Here is a 14,975-nt window from a genome sequence, read left to right as displayed (position 1 = left end):
AAAAATCAAAAATGGCCATGTGTGGGCCAGAGGGTGTGGGGGAGGCCACCCAGGAGGTCCGAAGACAGGGTGCCCACCAACAGCCACCTGCGTGAATGTTGCGAAAAAAAAACACCTCCATGGGCTCATGGCCTGCACGGCTACTAAATAGTGGGAGATTCACTGCTGGATTCGCTCTCCTCAACCTCTGCTGCTGCTGCTGCCACAGGAGGTGGTGGTGCCATGGGAGGCAGCCCACGCAATGCCCTAGTTTGGTCCTCCATGGCAGCAAGCATGCGGGTCTGGAAGGCCTCGTTCTGGAGGGATATGGTGCGGAGATCCCCATGCAACACCCGACGTGTTGCCCGGACCTCCGCCCGAGTTGCCTGCATCTCTGCTGAGAGCGTACGGGTGACGCGCTCCAGCAGCTGTTCCGTCCTGGTGACAGTGGAAGCCTCAAGGTCCACAAGAGTCTGCCTGAGGTGCCGGACCTCTCCCCTCAGGGCTTCCCTCTGTCCCTGGGCATCTATAGAAATTGATTCCCTCAGATTGTCCAGGGCCGCCTGTCTGTCCCTGTTGGACGCCAACATGTCCTCCCTGACTAATTGGCAAATGGAGTCTGTTGCCTGCTGTAGTAGCTCCATCTGCCTTTCTGGGGGGACAATGGAAGTGGCCACCCTCTCCATGGCTTGAGCAATCATTTCTGATGATGCTGCCTGTTGGTTGGCCATACCGTAAATGGATTGCTCCCATGCGGTATTGCCTGGTGGCGGACGGCCACCGCGTTGGCGGGCACCACACCTGTCTGGGGCAAGGCGAACTGCGCCTTGCTCTGTCGGCACTGCCTGAGGCTGCAGGACTGCATTTCCTCTCTGAACTGCTGGCCCAGGAACAGGATCAGATGTTGCGGAGTGTGGCCCTGCATCCGTAACCACCACAGGCGCACCTACCAACACTGACATCCCCATAGTGGGCTCTACCCCTGGTGCAGGTGGGTCGGACAGAACAGTATCCCTTCCATGAACACATACCTGCGAATCCACATAGGCCTCATCCGAATCAACACCTGAAAAGAGTTCTGGGGAGGTGCAGCCAGGGACACCCACCACCAAACCACGTCCCCCACTGGTGCCTGGTCGTGCTTCAGATCCCTCCTGGGCCTGCACCATCTCCTCTCCCTCAACAGCATCAGGTGCGTCATCCTCTGCAAAAACAAGAAAGACAAACAATGGAAACAGGCATTAGCACCATGGCACGCTATTAGGCCAGACAAGCTACAGGACCAGTACTTGATTTACACATGTCCCACATGACTATAACCCTCCCATGCATGCACTGTCCATGAGTTGGAAGGGGAGGAAAATGTCAGACACTGAAGACACCAAGATGGGAGAGCAACACATCAGCTGCATGCTGGCTAGCAGTGCCATCACACATTGGCCTGTGAGTGGAATGTCCAATACACATACATGACACATGCCATCACACAGATGGCATGTACCATGGGCATGTCATATATGTGACAATAGGGCAGAGTGATGCGCAGTAGAACCAGGTGAATTCCTACAATCAGCCTGAATGAACACAGCTAAATATGGAACAATGTGGTAGCAAGATGCCACTTCAAGGGCAACTGGCGCAATGTAGTGCAAAACGCCTACTGTGGCCAGAAGGGATACTGTAATACCCAAATCCCGGGGCGCAGAATGCATTGGATGAAGCACATGGGTGGGACAAAACACTCAGGCACACACACCCTGACCTGGCACTCAACCAGAACCCCTCCCACAAACTACATACACATGGATCACACACACATGCATGTGCACTCACCGGACAATGCCTCGTAATCTGGCAGCTCTCCCACACCTTGGATCTGCTCCTCTGTGACGTAGGTCCCAGCAACATGCTCATGTAGAGTGAGTTCTATGTCCTCTTGTGGAGCCCCACCTCCAGTCACCAGAGTTGCGGCATGACTTGAGGCCAGCTTTTTCTTTGCCCTACGCTTAAGGTCATTCCAGCGCTTGTAGCACTCAACAGCTGTGCGCCTCATAAACCCAAGGGCACTTATGCTGTCCGCAATGGACTGCCAGTGTGCCTGACGTCGAGCAGGTGTAATCCTACACCCTGAAGTGACCAACATTTCGGCGTCATGTTCGGACACATACTGCACAAGTGCATCCAGTTCGGCATCATTGAAGCTAGGCTTCCTTGGCGTGCCGGACCGTGTAGCCGTGTCGGGGTCATCAGCCTGTACTGGACGAGCACTCTTCCTCTTTCTTTTTGTGGGTGGTGGGGATCCGGAGTGCCCTACGCCGCTCTGGACACTAGAGGCAGGAGCACCGGTGGACTGTGTAGTAGTAGTGTGCGATGGCACACTGACCACATGACTTTCTGCAGGCATTAGCTGAAGTGTGATGATGGCAGGGGGAACCTCAGTCTGATGTACCGGGACCAACACTGTCCTTGCTGGGGGAGTCAGAGCTGGGGTGGACAGAGCTGCAGCTCCCCCTGCAGCTTCCCCACCCCGCCTACTCGGGGCAGCAGATGACATGGCTGCCCCTGTACCACGTGGCCTGGTGACACTGGCTTGCGCCGCCACCCGTGGCCTAGACTTGGCGACCTGGAAGTCAGCCTGGGAGTCACCCTGTGCTAGGTCAGGTGCCACAACGGGCCGGTCCAACAAGGGCTGAGCAGGGATGGTGTCAGCCACGTTTCCCTCAACCATGGGGGGGGTGTGTGTCCCTGACTGGTCCTCCACACGTGGGGGGTTTGGGGGAGTCTCCAAATCCTGGCCACGTCCCCTACCGCGCCCACCACGCCCACCTCTTGAGGCTCGGCCACCTTTGCCACTCTTACCACTTGCTCGCCTCCCAGCCATGGCACTGATGGAGTTGTGCGTATGGGAGTTGCAGTGGACAATTGGTCAAAGGGGTAGGGTACTAGATGGATTTCGTACCCAAGTGCTCCTGCAAGGCTGTATGTAACCCCTGGGGAAAGATGACGGGTCACGCAACGCACAGGCACCCCTAAAACAGAAAATGACGTGCACGCGACCCCTCGTAGACCACGTGCGTGGGAAAAGGAACCTGCACTACGCTGTGGCACCCAGAAACACAAAAATGAACGTATGCGTGTCACATGCAGCCTACAATGACCTCTGAAGGGGTACGCTACACACGGGGCTAGCACAGTTGGTAAATACGTGCGCGACTCACCGTCTGCCTGGGAAAAGAGCGTGAAAAATACGCGCGTGTGCACGTTGGCAACACCCCCGCCAAAAGAAGAATTGTACACTGTCTGAGGAGACAGGACAAAAGGAGAAGTCAACGCTGTTTGAGGAAACAGGTCGAAGAGAAAATCAGAAAAATACTGACAGAGGTAACATGGAGTACGAACTAGAAACGCTGTGGAGTAAATCGCGTGTGAACCGACAAGAAGTACAGATTTCACCCACTCGCTCTCCACGGGAAGCACGTACAAGGAAATGATGTACTACACGCACCTTTTAAACCGCACCACACGTCCAACGTCACTTCCGCGTATACGCACTGAGGCACTATCCTCCAATTACGCTGGCTGACACTCGGACGTGCAGTTTTTGGTCTTGTAACATTCCCCCGGGTACAGGGACACGCCCGCGCGTGTCACGTCACAGATGCGCCTGCGCTGTCAGGGCCTTTGGTCCAATGGAATCGCGTACACAGGCCAATCGCATGTGGAACTTCTCGCGCACCCCTGGAATACACGCGCCCAGGCCAATCGCGTGTGAAACTTCTCGCGCACCCCTGAAATACACGCACCCAGGCCAATCGCGTGTGAAACTTCTTGCGCACCCCTGAAATACACGCACACGCTCCCCCAGGCCTGATCGCGTGTGGAACTTCTCGTGCACCCCTGAAATACACGCACCCAGGACAATCGCGTGTGAAAACACCCGCGAGCCCCTGAAATACACGCACCCAGGCCAATCGCGTGTGAGACTTCTCGCGCACCCCTGAAATACACGCACACGCTCCCCCAGGCCCGATCGCATGTGGAACTTCTCGCGCACCCCTGAAATACACGCGCACAGGACAATCGCGTGAGAAAACACCCGCAAGCCCCTGAAATACACGCACCCAGGCCAATCGCGTGTGAAACTTCTCGCGCACCCCTGAAATACACGCGCACAGGACAATTGCGTGTGAAAACACCCGCGAGCCCCTGAAATACACACACCCAGGCCAATCGCGTGTGAGACTTCTCGCGCACCCCTGAAATACACGCACACGCTCCCCCAGGCCCGATCGCATGTGGAACTTCTCGTGCACCCCTGAAATACACGCACACAGGACAATCGCGTGAGAAAACACCCGCAAGCCCCTGAAATACACGCACCCAGGCCAATCGCGTGTGAAACTTCTCGCGCACCCCTGAAATACACGCACACGCTCCCCCAGGCCCGATCACGTGTGGAACTTCTCGCGCACCCCTGAAATACACGCGCCCAGGACAATCGCGTGTGAAAACACCTGCGAGCCCCTGAAATACACGCACCCAGGCCAATCGCGTGTGAGACTTCTCGCGCACCCCTGAAATACACGCACACACTCCCCCAGGCCCGATCGCGTGTGGAACTTCTCGCGCAACCCTGAAATACATGCGCACAGGACAATCACGTGTGGAACTTCTCGCGCACCCCTGAAATACACGCACACGCTCCCCCAGGCCCGATCGCATGTGGAACTTCTCGCGCACCCCTGAAATAAACGCGCACAGGACAATCGCGTGTGAAAACACCCGCGAGCCCCTGAAATACACGCACCCAGGCCAATCGCGTGTGAGACTTCTCACGCACCCCTGAAATACACGCACACGCTCCCCCAGGCCCGATCGCGTGTGGAACTTCTCGCGCACCCCTGAAATACACACGCCCAGGCCAATCGCGTGTGGAACTTCTCGCGCACCCCTGAAATACACGCACACGCTCCCCCAGGCCCGATCGCGTGTGGAACTTCTCGCGCACCCCTGAAATACACGCGCTCAGGCCAATCGTGTGTGGAACTTCTCGCGCACCCCTGAAATACACGCACACGCTCCCCCAGGCCCAATCGCGTGTGGAACTTCCCACGCACCTCTGGAATACACGCGTCCAGGCCGATTGCGTGTGGAACTTCTCGCGCACCCCTGGAATACACGTACCCCGCTCCCCCAGGCCCGATCGCGTGTAAAACCACCCGCGAGCCCCTGTAATATACGTACCCTGCTCCCCCAGGACCTATCGCGTGTGGAACTTCTCACGCACCTCTGAAATACACACACCCAGGCCAATCGCGTGTGGAACTTCTCGCGCACCCCTGAAATACACCCACACGCTCCCCCAGGCCCGATCGCGTGTGGAACTTCTCACGCACCTCTGTGCTACACGCGCCCAGGCCAATCGCGTGTGGAACTTCTCGCGCACCCCTGAAATACACGCACCCAGCCCGATCGCGTGCGGAACTTCTCGCGCACCCCTGAAATACACGCACACGCTCCCCCAGGCCAGATCGCGTGTGGAACTTCTCGCGCACGCGTGTCCCCTGTTCCCGACACCCGTAATACGCGTTCCCCGCCTTGCGTTTGCTGTTTGCCAGTCCGGTTAACTGGTGCAGGGTTGGCGCAGCCCTTTGCGATGGTTTTGCGATCTTGATGGCTTTTCCTTGCGCGAGGGCTTTCTTGGGGGCGTAACTGGCGCTGCTGCAGGGTCGCTGCGCCACTCTGTGCCACGTCTGCTTTTGGAGGTGAGAATCCATGAATACGCTGTGCGCGGAAATTGATTTTATCGCACGCGGCTGGCGCAGACATTCGCACGGGCACGCTGTGCGCCAGCCGCGTGCAACACTTTTGGGAGGAAATACATGAATCGGCCTGCAAACCTCCAGTTGGGAGCCACATGTATTGCCATATTGTGCTACACTGACTGCTTGGGGAACTGTTCGTTCCAAGGCCTGGAATAGCATTCAGGTTAAAAGCACCTCTGTGTTTAATATGCTGAGAATTATGGCCAAATCTGCAGTCTGCATATAAGAAATGTCTGTAATCCACAACCCTTTTGTGCAGGCAGCCCAGTTTTTAATTGTGAAAATCTGGTCACCCTTCATCAGTAAGCAGGGGCCTGCTCATAACATTTAAATCTGCCTGGAAAATCGTGGTGAATTAGCCGCATATATGTATGCATGGGCCTGGTTAGAGTTCAACAATATGTCCGGTCAGCCGCTGGGATTTAGCTGTGGGTACACTGCACGCTGATTAATGTCCATTCCATGGGGTGTAATATGCATTAATTGGACATTTGAAAATGTACAAAGGACCCACAGTGACTGAAAGGCCATTCATTGAAACTGAAAAACATCGTTCTGTAAAGAAGAGGTGAATGATCATTGTCTGCTGGTGCCATAACGTGGAAGCTGGGCCCAGTAAATATCACAGTGTCTTCCTGTACATCCTAGTCATTGGCTCAAAGTAGCCAAGATGTATTCTCTTTTCATAAATCTAACATCAATTATGCCTTAATAAAAATAACTACAGCTATGCTTTTTTCCTCTAGGAATGGACCTCCCCCCAGAGTGGGAGCCAATGGATGGAAAACTGCTGAAGCAGGTGCCCCTGAACCCAAACTCACAGGAGTACATAGACGTCAAGAATAACTTCTATACAACTGTAATAAATGAACAAATCGTCAAGGTGAGTCACCACCAAGAACCTGAATGGCCAATGATACCCGATGAGGCAAACATATTCTCTCATGATGCATGTTAATGTTGATAAATTCCTTCCTTTACTCTTTCTCTTTACTGTATTCACCCATTATATATCTCGCATTAGCCCCTGGGTGCCATTGTCCAACTTCCTTCTTCTCATTTTACCATCTTTCTCTCAAATCCGTTGCCCTTGTCTCATCCCCCTGGTAATGTCCTACCGATTCTATTCTTCATAGGGTTCTACATTTCTTCTTTTGTTTTACTCTATCGCCTCCTATTTTAAATATTTATTGTCTAGGGACCACCCTGCCTTGCGGGGACGGTTTGTAACTGCTCTGAATGGACATGCTCATTGAATATGGTAAGGGCCACCATGCATGCCTCATTCGTTGGCACCTCACTACAAGCAGAATCTGCAGGTAACAGTCACTGAGTAGTGTTGTGTAGTGCCTGTATGTGATGTGCTCAGTGTAAGTGTGGTTGGGTAAAGGAGGGTTGTGTGTTGTGTAGTGTCTGTCTGGTATGATGAAGCTAGTGATGTCATGTGGAATGTTGACAAGTGAATGATGGAATGTTCTGAGTTACGGCAGTTACAGCAGGCCTGCCTGGGTGATGGGAGCCGGTGTTGTCTTCATTCCTCCTCACCACGCCAATAACAATTCCAAGAAGACTTGACATAAATAGCCACTGCCACGAAATCCCTCCTTACTGCAAGCTTTTCCGGCCCTGGGATTGGCTGCTCAGGACTTCCTGATCAAGTGCAATACGAATGTCCTTTATTCGTAATTGACGGCACGCCTTAACATAGCTGCTCACACATATTGCTTCCTCATCCTGATGCATGGCTTGCGAAATGTCAGATTCCGAAGAGTACTTTCCTTTTTACAACCTGAGGTGAACAGCACTTAGTGATATGAGGCTCTAACAATAACACGTTCCAACGTGCAGTCTACGCTTCACCATCTCACCCTGCTGCATGTGTGACATCATCAGTCACGGCTGCTCAGCGGGGCAATGCTTAGCTCCATCGGCCAACGGCCATTCACGTCCCAGGAGACCACGCCACGAAGGACTCATAAATAACCAGAGTTTCAAACAGCCAAAAACATGATGTGCACAATAAGCACTGTACCGTGCTGCTAAGGTCCCATAACTTCAAAGCCTGCAATTTTCTCGTGAGAAGTACACCGTCTAAAACAACTGCTCCCCATTGCTATGAGTGCACATAACATGGGACTGACATGTAGTCAGGCAAACAGACCTCATTCTACACGTCAAAAGCACATCAATTTTCCAAACTTAGAGCAGCGTCTCTTTTCTCGCATTGCCATTCTAACTTTAAAAAAAAAAACGTAGAGCAGCATCAGATTCCTCCCAGTGTGCTAGCTCTTCACTACAGCTCACGAAGGACCTGGGTATAGCGTTTGCTTTCCAGTATTTCTTTTCACCTGCTGGTCCAGCACCATCTCCAGCCCCCAGGGCTGAGCTCTGCCTCTTACTTTTGAGCTGCCCTATCCTAAAGGGGCCTTTTTCTTGTACTTCCCCTGCGCCCTGGGTGATGGGACTTACTGTCTTTTGGGGGCGGTGTTGTCCTTCACCTGCAGGCTGTCCCTGTGCCTTCTGCACCCCCCGCAGCAGGCTCCTTAGCCTTCCTTTCCAGTGTGATGCACGTAGGTCCAACTTCAAAAGACCTCCTTGTCGCCAATGAAAAGATGACATCACTAGCTTCATCATACCAGACAGACACTACATAACAAACCTACCTCCTTTACCCAACCACACTTACACTGAGCACATCACATACAGGCACTACACAACACACCTCCCTCCTTTGCCAAACCACACCTACACATGACACAGCACCCACAGACCGACATTTCCACAGCAAGTTCCGCACCATCAAGACAACAAACCAAAATATCCTACATTCTCGAAAACCCTTCACCAAGACTACAATACTCCCTCTGCCTGTTCCCGCCACAAACAGACAACTGGACTCTCATCCCAGGGGTGGGTTTGGCCCTGGGGTGAGAGCCCAGTTGTCTGTTTGTGCATTGCTGCAGTGATAGCTGGAGTTCTGCTCTGTGCAGGCTGAAGCCGCAGGCATTTTTACATCGCAACTGAAGAGTAATTACTGATTTTATGTCATTTTCTTATAACAGACCAGCTTGACTCCTCAATCACAGCATCTGCTCTCTTCCGTGACCTCTGCACCTCGCTCTCCCTCTCCATTCTCCCTTCTGGTCCTACCCACTTGGCTGGGCACACTCTTGATGCCTTCATCCACACTGACCTTTCACTCTGCCCCCCACTGATCATCCCACTCTCCTGGTCGTACCACTCTCTCCTCTCACCTGGGTCCTCTCGGCCCTCTGACCACACCTCCCCCAGCCCAGCCAACCTCGTTCATGAACATCCGTCCAATGAAACGAGTGTCAGATGCTGCCTTCGCATCTACCTTCATCCCCCCTCTGTCCCCACTACAGACTGTAATCCTGACTCTGCTCTCAGCAACCTCCGTCTTGCCATTACTACTACCCTTGACATTCTTGCCCCAGTCATGAGGGTCTGCCTGAAACATGCCTCCAAGTGTAACACCTGGTACAACTCTGAACTTTCAGCTCTGAAACGCAAGTGCAGAGCTGTGGAACGGAAGTGGCAGACCTCAGGCTCACGCTCTGACAAACTGGCCTGTCGCCTTCTCCAAAGGAAATACAGACTATCCATTCATGCCAAGGAAAGGGCCCACATCCAGGCCTGCATCTGTGGTGCATCTAACAACATAGCTGAACTCTTTAAAATCTGCAGGGAACTAGCCAACCCTTTCGCAGTCTCCTCCTCACCTCAGCCCACCCAGCCCCTCTGCAATGCACTGGCCACTCACTTCACTGCAGAAACTCAGGACATCCTGAGCACCCTTTGTTCCCTCTCTCCCACCCCTTGTCCCACCCCCTGCCTCCTATGGCCTCCCATCCTCCCTCTGCCTTTCTCTCCTCCTGCTCTTCTATCACACCTGATGGTATAGGACAAAATTACTGAGTTATAATTACTGACCCTACCAAAAGACAAGCCCTAAAAAGCATACCACCAAAAGTTATAACTTCTAAAAGTTTAAACCTTTAGTGGTATGTATGTTTTGGTTGGGTTGGTAAAAAAAAAAAAAAGGCTGCGGGGGTTGCGGGGTTGTCCCCCATAAACCCCCACTCACTATACTGTAAACCTGCTGACCCAAAAAAAAGAAAAGAAATTGACCTTTTAAATGCGGTCATTTCTGTCGTGGTAAATTTTGCTGTGGATAAATCACTCAGATCCCGCCTGATAAGGTCACCAGAGTTGTCTGCTCTGTGAAGGTCTCCTCCCTGCTCCTCCAGAACCATTAAGGACAATATTGGCTCTCTTTTCCCTGCACTTGCTGATTTCTGAAAAATCTCTTTTGCTACTGGATCTTTCCCCTCCTCCCTCAAGCAGTCCCTTCTGTCCAGCCAACTACTGCCCCATATCTATCACCCCCTTCCTTGGGAAACTCGTGGAGAAGCTGGTCTTTCCCCAACTGACCCAGCACACTGAACTGGTTGGTTTCTTTCATCTCTTGATTCCAACTCTACAGCTGTTCGCATTCTACTTGATCTCTCCTCTGCATTAGATACGGTCAACCACTCCATCCTCATAAAACGGCTCCACAATACCCTAGGTACACTCAGAGCGGGCACTGGACTGGCTGACCTCCTTCCTCAATGACCACCCATCCCAAGCTATTCTGGGCTCTTTCTCCTCCCCCACCTCTATCCCCACCTGCGGTGTCCCCCAGGGCTCCAACCTTTCTCCCTGGATCTTTAACACCTATCTTGCTCCACTTGCACACCACATTTCCGCCTTCTTCCCTAACTTCCAGTGTTACGCCGATGACACACAACTCTTCTTCAAACTTCCCTCTGACCCTCTCTTACTTCCTGACTGCCTATCTGCCATCTGTTCCTGATGTACCTTCAATGAACTCTGCCTCACTGCCAGCAAGACTGATATCCTTCCTATTGGGACTCCTGCTCCCTCTTTCTTCCCCTCACTCTGGCCATCTTCTATGGGCTCTTCCCCTTCTCCATCAGCTGAAGCCTGAAACCTTGGAGTCATCTTCAACTCCTCTCTTTTCTTCCTCCCTCACATTCAGGACCTTGTCAAGAAGTCCCACTTTCAACCCCACCTCCTTAATGGAATTCTTCCTTTCCTCAATTTCCCCCAGAAACTCAATGTCTCTAGAGCCCTGGTTCTCTCTAGGCTACACTACTGCAATAGCATTTTCCTTAATCTACCCTCTTCTTCTCTATGACCCCTCCAGCTAATCCAGAATAGGACCGCAAGACGTATCCTTGGCTTCAAGCCCAGGGATCACATCTCTCCAGCCCTAGATACTCTCCACTAACTCCTGGTTGCCGCAAGGATCACATTCAAATCCCTCTGCATCATCCACAAGGCTGTCTGGGTCCGGGGTCCACATATTCTACAATTTGCTCTCACTAAATACTCTCCCTCCAGATCTTTAAGTTCCACCAGCACCAACTTCACATCAATCGCTTCACTAAACAGCATGGTGGTGGCCGATCTCTTTCCTCAGCAGGCTCCTTCCTATGGAACATCCTCCCCCTTCCCCTTCGTCTTGAGCCGGATCTCCTCAAATTCCAGAAGCTCCTCAAGACTTTCATTTTCACCTCCTCCTTCCCTTCCTCCCTCCTCTGCTAAACCCCACAGTTGCTGAGATTGGTGACCAATGCCCTTATGTGTCCTCCTGGGTCCTGGCCTCCCACACCCAATCGCCTACAGCCTCTGACCACTCCCAGCACTTGCCTTGGCACCCACTGGCCTGTGCCACCACAGTCCTGCGCTTATTTATTGGCAGCTGACCACTCCACCAAGGCACTTACAGCTGCTGACTCCATAGCACTTCCCTCTTGATACACCTAGCACTTACCCACCTCCACTCTCTCATACCTTCTCTCTCTGCACTTGCACGTTCTGAATGCTCACAAGGCCTTGTAGGTCCGCCTCTATCTTTAATTGTTATCTTTGTCACTCCCTGTTGCCCTGTGGTCGCATTGAAACTTTACTTGATGTATTAGAGCCTTACAAATGCCCAATAAATAAATACCTTACCAGAATGGAGACAAGTTTATTCGTTTCATCTGGGCCGCAAATTCTGATGACTTTAATCGAAATATTTGTGAACATCTCACATAATTACATTTATTTAAGATGTCATAGCCAATGTATCCAAATGGTCTACTATTTCTAATTTAAAAGGATTTAAATTTCATGTACTGGATTGGCTCTTCTTTTTTGAGTAGATGGCCATGAGCTCTGTTTTTTGGGTGTTCATTTCAAGTCCATTTATGGCCAACTGTTCATTCAAGGCTTCAAGAGAACTATGGAGGCCAATTAGAGTCTGATTGAATATTATGAAATCATCAGCACATACTAGCCAAAGAAACGCAACAGAACCCAATTTTGTTGTAAAAGCATTAACTTTCAAGTGACAATCCTTTAAATTGGATGAATAATGCTGGTGCCAGGACACATCCCTGGCATAACCGTTCAAATGTCTTAATTGGGTCGGACATACAACAAGCATCATCCTGCCTTACCCAAACTGATTTATTTAGGGATTTTATTATATCAACAAGAGAGGTTGGGAAACCACACTTAAGAGGCTTAAACCATAATCGATCTCTACAAACACTAGCAAAGGCCATGCTTAAGTCAACATAGGCCATGTATAGCATACTCCTCTTTCTCCAAGCATGAAAATTAATAGATATAGCATTAACCCATTTTGTCCAATTCCCAGACTCTTCCTGAACCCAGATTGAGACGAGTAAATGAACCTCCCAGTAAGGCAATTGCTTTGAAAGCAGAGAGGAGAACATTTTACTAATAACATCCAGTAAAGCTATAGGGCGATAGTTGCATGGTGAAAAACTATTGTTGTTTTTAAAGATGAGGCCTATGAAGGCAGTTTTCCATGAGGGTGGCAATTGCTTTAATATTAAAAGTCTAGAAAAAAGATACAGCAGAACACTAGACCACAATTCATGGTCTATCTTTAAGATCAGATAAGACAGGACATCAGGCCCTACAGCACAGAAGTTTTTTAAATTCTTAATTATAGAGAACATATCATCTTCCACGAAATTTAGAGACCAAGAACATATTTCCAAGTTTGAACTCAATTCCAGGATGTCCACAATCAATTTGTTTGCATAGACACAACATAGGAATATTTCCAAACTGATTCAGCAATAGGATTTGTCTGAAGGTAAGGTTGTAAGGAATTGTCCTTGCTTATTGTATGCCAAAACATTGGGACTGATGTTTTATTATAATAGAAAACCTCACCTCACTTACATTTTGCCAAACCAGAGATTAATGGGTTTTAACCCAATTTGCCAAACCAAAGATTAATGGGTTTTAACCCAGTTTGTATACCTCTGTTTTAGCCTTTTTAGTTCTGAGCCGTGTACAAACCTTAGTGACTTCATTCATCTACGCAAAGCACTCATTGGGGCATTTTTCTGCCTCCGAATATCTATATAAAATGAGTTTGTTGGTGCCTCCAGGTCCTGCGCTCCCTCTCTTTGAGCTAGAATTTGGATAAAAAAATGTAATCTTTAGCATATTTGAAAAATCCAATGGCGATGAGTCATTTGTGGTCAATCAATTTAGGCATCATCATGTAGATTTCCTATTTTTCTATTACCCTCTTTGGCCAAAGAAAATGTCCAAAATACCCTATTCCATGTGCGGTTGACCACTAAATCAGTAGGTGCAATTGAACGAGGATTCTGCCGTCCTATACTCTTACATTAAACGGTTAGAGCAATATGCTATCTCCGCAGCAGGTGCCTCCCTCTGGAACAGCCTTCCTGCCTCCCTGAAACTTGAGGAGAACCATCTCCGGTTCCGGAAGCACCTCAAAACCTTCCTCTTTGCTTCTGCTTTCTCTCTCCCTCTCCCCTGCTAAATCACTGAAACTGTACTGAATTAGCAACTGGGACACTCACCAATCTCGGTCCTTGGCCCAGCCACTCTCCCCTGCACTGCCTTCCTGGCAACCCCTGCACTGCAGGACTGTCTCTGTATCCCTACAGCCCCCCTTCCCAGCACTTGTCTGCACTTATCTTGCACTTGCCACCAGCTGGCCCTTATTATTTATCTTGTTCATTACTAACCCTGTACTGCACTCTCCCCTCTCCCTTTCCCCCTTGCACTTTTCCCGTCGCCCCTACCTATGCACTTGCGCGATCTGAATGACACCTGGCCTAGTAGGATCCGAGTAGGATCGTTGTCTGTCTCCCCTTGTTCCCCCCTCCCTGCCTCGTCGCGCCTTGAAACACTTGTGTATAGACGCGTTACAAATGCCATATCATATCATATCATATCATATCATATCATATGATCATCTACCAGGGATGGTATGATAATAAATTTCTAGCATTTCTCAGATAAAGCAATAGAGAAGAAAAAGCATAAACTGAGTTTCCCCACCTCCAAGTCCCTATTCCCTGGAATATCTCCTTTTAAATGTCATTATACTTGAACAGTCCCCATATAGACATTAAGTTCATCCAGTCGGGGGGGTTTGGGAGGCAGCTGTTGGACGCACAGCAAGATAGCCGCACCTTGAAAGTGCTCCCAGAACGGAAACAAAACATCCTTTTAGTCTATCCTTCTGCCCAAACAGTTAAGGGTCATACGTTACACAGTAAATTGCCAGAGATCCAGGTAATAAGAAGAGACGGTCTGGGGTTCGGCTGGTAGCGTGCATCACACCCGGAAAACAGCACGATAGCGACAGCCTACCTGGGCAGAAAATGGCAGTACTGGTGTGAGACAGATGGCGGGGGTTCTGAAGACATCTGTCTCTGAGGGGCTCACCAGCCTATGGTGGCTCAGAGCAGACCACTGACCCCGAGCGCGAGGGTGAGCTGCCAGTGTTGGCCAGTGGTAACCACTCCCCTGGGACCCCACTGGCACACAGCCATGGGGGAGGCCATAATTGGCAGCTGGGATCAGAGAAGAGTGTTGGTGCTCCGGCTCAGCAAGCCCAGGTGTCGCAACAAATGGTCTGTGCGGCTGAGTCATGGCCGCCTTGACCGTGCTGTCGCCTGCGGAAGTGGCCCTTAGAGTGGGCACGGCTGGACATGGTGACTCCGAACTGGAGCCTCCTGGGATCAACCCGCTACAGCCCTGATGCTGGCGGCACACACGTGTCACATAGGCATG

The 14,975-nt window shown here is 50.9% G+C and overlaps 1 protein-coding gene across 1 annotated transcript in view; it reads left to right on the top strand.

Annotated features, from left to right (window-relative positions):
• The window catches only part of LOC138447628 (uncharacterized), a 1,020,308-nt gene that overhangs the window by 825,243 nt on the left and 180,090 nt on the right, over nt 1-14,975 (top strand). Inside the window, exon 15 of the mRNA XM_069603826.1 lies at nt 6,551-6,687. Within this exon, the coding sequence (XP_069459927.1) occupies nt 6,551-6,687 (137 nt within the window). The remainder of the gene's footprint in view (nt 1-6,550; nt 6,688-14,975) is intronic.

The sequence above is a fragment of the Ambystoma mexicanum genome, chromosome 3q (genome assembly GCF_040938575.1).
Source record: "Ambystoma mexicanum isolate Mex_15411 chromosome 3q, UKY_AmexF1_1, whole genome shotgun sequence".
Classification (NCBI taxonomy): Eukaryota; Metazoa; Chordata; class Amphibia; order Caudata; family Ambystomatidae; genus Ambystoma; species Ambystoma mexicanum.
The sequence above is the reverse complement of the archived record's forward strand: the minus strand, read 5'-3'. Positions and strand labels throughout refer to the sequence as shown.